The 10,450-nt window shown below is 38.1% G+C and overlaps 1 protein-coding gene across 1 annotated transcript; it reads left to right on the forward strand.

The window, feature by feature from the left end:
• The first annotated feature begins 1,748 nt into the window (after positions 1-1,748).
• On the forward strand, positions 1,749-2,910 carry LOC136256513 (fibrinogen-like protein A). Its single transcript, XM_066049491.1, has one exon. The coding sequence runs from the start codon at positions 1,786-1,788 to the stop codon at positions 2,569-2,571; it is 786 nt and encodes a 261-aa protein (XP_065905563.1). The 5' UTR covers positions 1,749-1,785; the 3' UTR covers positions 2,572-2,910.
• The last annotated feature ends 7,540 nt before the right edge of the window (positions 2,911-10,450 follow it).

Consider the following 10,450-nt stretch of genomic DNA (forward strand, 5'->3'; position numbering starts at 1 on the left):
TTCAAATAAGGTAAATTAAATATGTTGCTGGTAATAACTAGAGTTACATTACACAACAAGAGAGTTATGTGTTGCTATGGTTACCAATAAGTACACACAACTACTACACTAATAGTGCTTCTTTCAAGTTTAGCTATATTGTTGCCATAGTGTTAAGTACTTGGTGATGAGGAATTTGGAGGGGGAACACAGAAGGCAGAGTCTGTAAATGTCTTTTAATTAAAATGTGTAGGAAACGACTCTACAATTTAACCATTTGTTCGTGGAACGCTCAATCTTTGACTGAAAATTACAACTGCTTCCGTGGTTGACAGTTCCGTTGTCAGGGGTGATTAGACATGACATTGTTGCTATTGTGGTCTGTGTGGAGACAACAGTCTTTTGTCTTTATCCAAACTTTATCAAGGTACTACAATTAATGGACATCCTTTGGAAATGAAGGGCTTGCAACACCACTGTGACTCACTAGGCCACTGATTAAAAACCTGAACAGAAATCAAATGACAGATTGCACCAGAGTACCAGTCATGTTAGCCAGTAAAAAACTGTTACTGCCTGCCAGGCACTGCAAGGAGGCACCACCTCACACATACACACACACACACACACACACACACACACACACACACACACACACACACACACACACACACACATGCACACACACACACACACACACACACACACACACACACACACACACACACACACACACATACACATGCACACACCAAGATTTGTGTGCAAGCATGGAACAAGTGATGGTGGTGGATTGTGTGCTCTCCTTTCAGCTAGAGTGTCTTCTGATAGTCCACCACAAATAGCCAAAATTTCTCCTTTACCATTTCCTTCACCATGATTATGTTGTGGATCCTTTGAAAGAATCCCAACAAAGTCTACCACATCTGCAACATGAAATTGTCTGAATAACTATACACACTTGACATGAACTGGTAGACAATTCTCATAAACAATATCTGTTCTATTTTGCAAGTTAAATGAGACACAAGGTAACTATAACTACGGATCTCAATGTATAAGTCACATGACTCACACACTTGTAGCTTTAATGAGTATTTCTCACTTTCCCGAAACAGCATGATTGTGTGAAAAAAATTATTAATAATAAGAATAACTGCAGTTTTTATTCCATGCACAGCAATCATTAACTAAATAAATGTACGTATGTAGAGATCATAATATTTAGTACACATATTTTCAGTACTTGTAGTACAGTAACTGAGTAGAACTGTATACACTTAACATTGTTATTGTATGGTTGTACACTTTTGAGATACACAGAATAGAAACACAACTGATGTGTTAAAATTCAAAGTGCATCAATTACTTTATGGCTTTAAACTATAAAATTGATTTTCTAAGATTGCTCTTTAATTGTCTTAAGAATACCATGAAGAGAGAAAACTGAAAAGAGTAGAACCATGACAACCAGCACTACTATACTTGTGTTCTTCAAAGTGTTTTGTGTTTACTTCAATTTGTTATTGAACACAGCTCAGTTGGAGTATCATAGTTTAGTAAACAGCTGAGAGGTGTTGCCTATTACTTTAAGTAAACATCAATGTGTTGAACAATAGCTACTATATTAATCAAGCAAGCATTTGTACAAGTGATGTGTAATTTAATCCAGGAGACATAGTTCAAAGAGAACTTATGACTAACTGCATGTGTATGAATTAAAGACCATAGACTATTTAAAACTAAATTCATTGTCACTTGAAGCAGTTGTTACTTTGTTGTGCGTGTTGTACAGTGCTTGTACTCATGACAGTCATGGTCAGAATTATATTTTTTGTTCCATTGCTCATTAGTGTTGAGGCTCAGAGTATGGAGAAAAGCAGCTCTGCTATTAAGAATTGCTGTGATCTGGGATTTAGACCATCTGCATTTAGTGAAGAAGTTGCTTATAACTCTGGACAGTATCAAATGAAGAATTTCTGTTCAAATGATTTGTCAACTATTACTAAAGTTTATTGTGATACAGAAACTGATGGAGGAGGATGGCTAGTTATCCAGAGAAGAATTGATGGAAGTGTTGACTTTAACAGAGACTGGACTGAATATGAAGAGGGATTTGGTACACTACCAGTTGATGATAAAGATACCACAAGAGAGTTTTGGATAGGACTGTATCCACTTCATTGTCTTACAGGTAATGGTAGACGATGGGAGTTACGCATTGATTACATGCTGACCAATGGAACAAGAGGTTATTTATCATACAGTGTCTTCAAAGTGGGATCGGCTGATGAACAATATCCATTAACCATATCAGGATTTGAAGGGAGCACTACTGATCCTTTTGCTGGTGATTATTCCCTAACCACAATGCCATTTACCACAAAGGACAGAGACAATGACAAATCAAGAAGGAATTGTGCAGCTACTAGCCAACACGGCCGTAATGCTGGCGGCTGGTGGTACAAGAGTTGTTCTTACATACACCTCAACCATCAGTACAATAATAAGCATAACATTTTTCTTAATGGACGATGGCATGCTCTGCCTCATGTTGAAATGAAAATAAGGCCCCTCAATTGTGTCATCTGATCTATAAGTTACAAAATTACTAATTCAGCTGAACTGAATATTGATAGTACCTGAAAAACATTTACTTTCTTTCTGATATACAGTAACTTTAAAAACACATTTTCAAGGTACATTTATTTAGTGCATAGTATTTGTATAGCAGCATATGTACAGATAATAGGTAGATGTGCTTAGCAATCTGTACACTAATACACAGCTTGAGCATGTTATGTAATAATGTACATAATCCTGAACACAATTATAATGTGTTAATGCATACACTGAAGCTTGCATACAGATACACTATTATGTGAGAGTGTAGCTGTTAGTATACATACTGTATGTTTATAGAATGGTATAGGCAACAAGAAAACTAAAAGATTTGGTGCACAACATCAAGTGCGTTAATTGAAAACTTAATTACACTAACTAAAATACTTGTCTCTTAGAGTATACCATATAATATTCATAACACGAACATGATAAGTGTACATGCACTGCTTATCTGTAATACAACAAATAGTACAAGAGCATTATTGCCTGTAAGGACCTGTAAGAAAGCTAAACTATGAAAGAAAAAAATCTTGAAACTGAAACTATATAAAATAAAGAAAGAATCCCAGTGGTCACTTGACTGATTTGTATAGCTACTTATAATCATTCATGTTCATATATAGCAACACATGTGGGAGTTAACTTATGTGTTGTTGATAGATTACTTGTTTAATAAGTGAACACATTTTTGACTTCATCATGATTCCCTGGTAGAATACATACTACGACATGTTCATATGATCATATGGATTATTAGCAGTGTTGAATCCCATGACTGTAGAGACCTGCCGATTATGCTGGCATAATTTTGAGCATAATAGGTGTCTGAAAGCATTGAGCATAATGCTATCATAATAGGTAGAATATTTGTGTAATAGTATGAATTCTTGCTTATCAAAATAGCTATCACAAAAAGATCGAAATATTCTAATAGAACAGTCAGTAACTCTATTAGAAAAATCATATAACTGACTGTTCTATTAGAGTATATCGATCTTTTCTGTGATATGCATTTTGACAAGTAAGTTTGTGCTGCAGCCACTTATTATTTATCGATCAATTGGAAATTATTAGCAGAGCATGAGAACTGAGGCATAAATAATTGGGCATAATTTGAGCATAATGGGTAAGTATTGAGCATAAATTTAAGCATAATAGGTAAATTTTTTAGCAGTGCAGCATAGCATTATAGGTAAAATTATGAGCATAATCGGCGGGTCCCTACCCATGAGCTGTCCAAATTTATGAAGTATATTCCCTGTGTAAGTAATGTAATATCCATATAATAAATTATTCTATTTGGAAGTATGAGTGACACTATACTGTATTGTGAGGTTTACCACCACAGCAGACTGTCTATAAACTGCCTGTATAACAGTACACATTATGACACATATGCATTACATTGATACATGCACACACTCCCGCATGCAAGCACACACAGATCATGCAAGCACACACAGATCGACTCTCTCTCTATCTCTCTTACCCACTCACTCACACATGCATTATGCACACATACACACACTGATTGCTTATGATTGGTTGCATTACGTTAATCGCATGGATCCAGGTTCAAGGCTCCCCAGGTCCAGTCATGGATTTTTTCTTCTTTCTCCTACTTTTTAAACATACTTAGTGAAGTCAATATAAACATCTTAGGCCTTTATAAGGCCTTCTGGTGTACAGGCTCTGCCTTTACCAAGTACTTTAATCAATCATAATCATAATAATTTCAACAGAGAGATTGTCATAATGATTCCCTGATATAATACTAAGTAAAACACACCTACTGGTATTCATTTGTGATTATTAACTATAATTATGTAAATTACACCAATGAGTGTCCACAATAAGAAAATTCTCTGTATCATCCTCATCATGAATTAATGAACATGCTATACTGTATTGACACTATACTGTATACCTATAAGGCAGACTGTCTATAAACACCACAGATGCACATGGCATGGCACACACATGGCACACACATGCGCATGCACATACATACCTGTACATTACCTTAACACACATGAACACCATGCACTGTAACACACATACTGTAAATGTTATAACAACATAATATCAAGACACACGATAGTGTGTCGTGCGGCCCAAGAAGCCGGCGCGCCACACCGTGAGTATATTAACAGGAAGAAAGAAAGCGCAATTTTCACACCTATGTAGCTCTGTGATCCCTTATGCGATTGGAACCAAATTTGCTAGAGACGTGCCACCCAGTTAGGGGAGTCTACATACCAAATGTGAAGAAAATCGCTCCAGCCATTTCCGAGATACGAGCGAACAAAATTTCGCTTTAATTTCTTCGTTTTTTTCTTCTTCTACTTCTTCATTTCGCACACTTCGCAAAATCCGCCATAAAACACGAATTCGTGCTCGGATCGGGCTGAAATTTGGCACACTTAAAGGGCTCATTAAGGCGGATCTCTGTACCAACTTTGGTAGGAATCCGATGAACATTCACGGAGTTATGACCGATTATTTGCCTAAAATAAGGTCGAAGGTCTGTCACGCCTACAGGGTAAACCCCTTGGAGGAATCAGTTGAAAATTGATATGTAGATGGAGCAACCATCGTAAGAGTGCCTTTTTGTAGTTTGAAAGGAATCGGAATAAAGACCATCGAGATATGACACAAAACCCAACCTGTGTCAAAATTACGCGATCGATTTTGATGAATAAAAAAACTATTAGTTTTCGTGTCTACCAGGCAAACCGCTTAGAGCAACGAGCTGAAAGTCAGTATGTAGCTGGAATAATCATCATGGAAAGTTCTTGCAGTAGTACAGAAGAATCGGATTACAAATCACTGAGTTATGATTCGAAAGGCAACTATGTGCAGCAAATGCGAGATCGAGATACTCTAATAGAACAGTCACCCTAATAAAGCATTCAGCTGCATTTATAATTTACTCAGTTATATTACATTGTAAGTTATTCTGTAGGGAATTCAGCTACAAACAAGTCAAACTGTAGTCAGATCAGCTAGAAGAAGGTACCTAATAGAGAGTTCAGCTACAAAGAAGCCATCATGTAGAGAGTTCAGCTGAAATAAATCACCCTGTAGAGAATTCAGCTACAAAAAAATTACCCTGTAGAGAGATCAGCTAGAAGAAGTTACCTTGTAGAGAGTTCAGTTACAAAGAAACAATCATGCAAAGAGTTTAGATGCAAACAAATCACCCAGTACTCAGAAAGTTCCGCTATGAACAGATCACACTATAGAGAGTTTAGTTAGAAACAAGTCATCCTGTAGAGAGATCAGCTATAAGAAGTCACATTTTAGAGAGTTCAGTTACAAAGAAACAATCATGCAAAGAGTTTAGCTGCAAACAAATCACCCAGTAAAAAGCTTCGCTATGAACAGATCACACTGTAGAGAGTTCAGTTAGAAACAAGTCATCTTGTAGAGAGATCAGCTAGAAGAAGTTACCTTGTAGAGAGTTCAGTTACAAAGAAACAATCATGCAAAGAGTTTAGCTGCAAACAAATCACCCAGTAAAAAGTTCCGCTATGAACAGATCACACTGTAGAGAGTTGAGTTAGAAACAAGTCATCCTGTAGATAGATCAGCTAGAAGAAATCACTTTGTAGAGAGTTCAGCTACAAAGAAACCACCATGTAAGAGAGTTCAGCTGCAAACAAATCACCTGTGGAGAGTTCAGCTAGGAACAAGTCATCCTGTAGAGAGTTCAGCTAGAAGAAGTTACATTGTAGAGAGTTCAGCTACAAACAAATCACCCTGTAGATAGTTCAGCTAGAAACAAGTCACCCTGTAGAGAGTTCAGCTAGAAGAAGTTACATTGTAGAGAGTTCAGCTACAAAGAAACTACCATGTAGAGAGTTCAGCAGCAAACAAATCGCCCTGTAGAGAATTCAGCTACAAACAAATCACCCTGTAGAAAGATCAGCTAGAAGAAGTTACCTTGTAGAGAGTTCAGCTAGAAACAAATCACCCTGTAGAGGGTTCAGCTACAAACAGGTCACCCTGTAGAAAGTTCAGCAAGAAGAAGTTACATTGTAGAGAGTTCAGCTACAAGAAACTACCATGTAGAGAGTTCAGCAGCAAACAAATTGCCCTGTAGAGAATTCAGCTACAGACAAATCACCTTGTAGAAAGATCAGCTAGAAGAAGTTACCTTGTAGAGAGTTCAGCTACAAACAAATCACCCTGTAGAGAGTTCAGTTAGAAACAAGTCACCCTGTAGAGAGTTCAGCTAGAAGAAATTACGTTGTAGAGAGTTCAGCTACAAAGAAACTACCATGTAGAGAGTTCAGCTGCAAACACATTTCCCTGTAGAGACAAAGAAATCATCCTGTAGAAAGATCAGCTAGAAGAAGTTACCTTGTACAGAGTTCAGCTACAAACAAATCACCCTGTAGAGGGTTCAAATGCAAAAAAGTCATCCTGTAGAGAGTTCAGCTAGAAGAAGTTACATTGTAGAGAGTTCAGCTACAAACAAATCACCCTGTAGATAGTTCAGCTAGAAACAAGTCACCCTGTAGAGAGTTCAGCTAGAAGAAGTTACATTGTAGAGAGTTCAGCTACAAAGAAACTACCATGTAGAGAGTTCAGCAGCAAACAAATCGCCCTGTAGAGAATTCAGCTACAAACAAATCACCCTGTAGAAAGATCAGCTAGAAGAAGTTACCTTGTAGAGAGTTCAGCTACAAACAAATCACCCTGTAGAGAGTTCAGCTACAAACAAATCACCCTGTAGAGAGTTCAGCTAGAAACAAGTCACTCTATAGAGAATTCAGCTAGAAGAAGTTACATTGTAGAGAGTTCAGCTACAAGAAACTACCATGTAGAGAGTTCAGCAGCAAACAAATTGCCCTGTAGAGAATTCAGCTACAGACAAATCACCTTGTAGAAAGATCAGCTAGAAGAAGTTACCTTGTAGAGAGTTCAGCTACAAACAAATCACCCTGTAGAGAGTTCAGTTAGAAACAAGTCACCCTGTAGAGAGTTCAGCTAGAAGAAATTACGTTGTAGAGAGTTCAGCTACAAAGAAACTACCATGTAGAGAGTTCAGCTGCAAACACATTTCCCTGTAGAGACAAAGAAATCATCCTGTAGAAAGATCAGCTAGAAGAAGTTACCTTGTAGAGAGTTCAGCTACAAACAAATCACCCTGCAGAGAGTTCAGTTAGAAACAAGTCACCCTGTAGAGAGTTCAGCTAAAAGAAATTACGTTGTAGAGAGTTCAGCTACAAAGAAACTACCATGTAGAGAGTTCAGCTGCAAACAAATTGCCCTATAGAGACCAACAAATCATCCTGTAGAAAGATCAGCTAGAAGAAGTAACCTTGTAGAGAGTTCAGCTACAAACAAATCACCCTGTAGAGGGTTCAACTACAAACAAGTTACCCTGTAGAGAGTTCAGCTAGAAGAAGTTACATTGTAGAGAGTTCAGCTACAAGAAACTACCATGTAGAGAGTTCAGCTGCAAACAAATTTCCCTGTAGAGAATTCAGCTACAAACAAATCACCCTGTAGAAAGATCAGCTAGAAGAAGTTACCTTGTAGAGAATTCAGCTACAAACAAATCACCCTGAAGAGAGTTCAGCTAGAAACATATTACACTGTAGAGAGATCAGCTAGAAACAAGTCACCCTGTAGAGAGTTCAGCTAGAAGAAGTCACATTGTAGAGAGTTCAGCTGCAAAGAAACTACCATGTAGAGAGTTCAGCTGCAAACAAATTGCCTTGTAGAGAATTCAGCTACAAACAAATCACCCTGTAGAAAGATCAGCTAGAAGAAGTTACCTTGTAGAGAGTTCAGCTACAAACAAATCACCCTGTAGAGAGTTCAGCTAGAAACAAGTCACCCTGTAGAGAGATCAGCTAGAAACAAGCCACCCGTAGAGAGTTCAGCTAGAAGAAGTTACATTGTAGAGAGTTCAGCAGTTTAGCTGCAAACAAATCGCCCTGTAGAGAATTCAGCTACAAACAAATCAACCTGTAGAAAGATCAGCTAGAAGAAGTTACCTTGTAGAGAGTTCAGCTACAAACAAACCACCCTGTAGAGAGTTCAGCTACAAACAAGTCATCCGGTAGAGAGATCAGCTAGAATGGTCACCTTGCAGAGAGGTCAGCTACAAAGAAATCACCCTGCTTCATCTTTACTTCTTCCTGTAGTAAAGAAAAAATGACAGGTTAAAAAGCCCTAAAGCAGGCCATAGGCCGGCTTTGGGGTATACAAATACAAAAAGAAGTGAAATCTAATCCAAAACAGCCAAGCTGTAAAAAAAGAGTGCGGCCCTGAGAATGCTATGGTGAAAAAAGATGTGAAATCCAAGGTGGCGGCCAAGAAATGGCTGTGATGGTAGGTTAATGGTAAAAATTTTAATAACGACAATTCAGGAGAATTTTGTGCCAAGACCAAGCGGCACCAAATTCACCTGAATTGTTGTTATTAAAATTTTTACCATTAACCTACCATCACAGCCATTTCTTGGCCGCCACCTTGGATTTCACATCTTTTTTCACCATAGCCTTTCTCAGGGCCGCACTCTTTTTTTACAGCTTGGCTGTTTTGGATTAGATAATAAATGCATAATGATAACTTTTTTGGAGAAATTCGGAATAGAATAATGATGAAAATTTGGAGCATACCGTATAGCCTAAATATTTTGAGGGGCAAATATTTTGAGGTTGAGCAATGTTGCTAAAAATAAAATTTTCGCAGATTTGCAAACACTCCCAAAATATATTAGATTATAAATATTTCAAGGCTAAAATTTTCGCTGATAACCCCCAAAACCGCAAAAAATTCCCCCCTCGAAATATTTAGGCTATACGGTAATTCCCTGAGGCCTAAAAATAATTAACTGAGTGAGTCAGCATTGTATAGTTCAGTTACAATGCATCACTAAATAATCATTTTGCAATGTGGGGATTATTTTTCTACACAGTACATTTCAACTGCATGAAAAGATACCTCAAACATTCCCAACCTATAATGTCTAAGTGTTTATTTTAGCACCTTAGGTTACTTTATTCATCCACAAAGTGGTTATTTGGTCGGTGGAGACGGGGGGGTAGGGGGGCCATGCCCCTCCCCCCCCCCCCCCCCCCCCCCCCACACACACACACACACACACTTTTTGGGACACTGTTTGCAAGAAAAGATCGAGATACTCTAATAGAACAGTCAGGATCTGGATACTCTACTAGAGCAGTCACAGTATTCAGAGAAGCAGTGTAGCAAATTCCTTAGCTACATATGTGTAGCAAATTCCTTAGCTACGTATGTGTAGTAATTGGTGGAGAGCAGCTATTGTTAGCAGGCTGTGACCTTTTTTTTTTGTCTTCAACTTACAGCTGGCCTGGTCCCCTCACTCTTTGGCCTGCTCCACCGCCCCTCTTTGTTTTAAAATGGTATCACTACAACCATTGAAACCCACAATCATTTCTTTTTGTGCCTCCCATAATCGATGTTTGCAAACCACTGTATAAAAGTAATGTGATGAATGCAGGTTTGTCTTCAAATTCCTTCACCTATTAGGTGAGCATACCAGAGTGGTATATATTACTTATACCATGGCCACTCGGGATTTGCCTGATATATATGCCCGCGCCCTCAGGTCTGTGGCCCTCAGGCTTGGGAATATATATCAGGCAAATCCCTCGTGGCCATGGTATAACTATTAAATACGACCATGACCATGTTGGTAGGCTCCCCCAAATATGTCTAGGGTAAACTTAATAACCACACTATTGGGCTCTAGGCTATTGTAGAGGTTGTAATAGTTGCATTCATGCGTACATTTCTGTAATGCTCTTGTATGTGTGTTTACCAATATACTTTCTCTTATGTAGGA

Source organism: Dysidea avara, chromosome 5, assembly GCF_963678975.1.
Source record: "Dysidea avara chromosome 5, odDysAvar1.4, whole genome shotgun sequence".
In the NCBI taxonomy this organism is placed as follows: Eukaryota; Metazoa; Porifera; class Demospongiae; order Dictyoceratida; family Dysideidae; genus Dysidea; species Dysidea avara.

Bases quoted from the DNA above. Each gene is read 5' to 3' on its own strand.
- LOC136256513 (XM_066049491.1), top strand. From the start codon at position 1,786: ATGACAGTCATGGTCAGAATTATATTTTTTGTTCCATTGCTCATTAGT.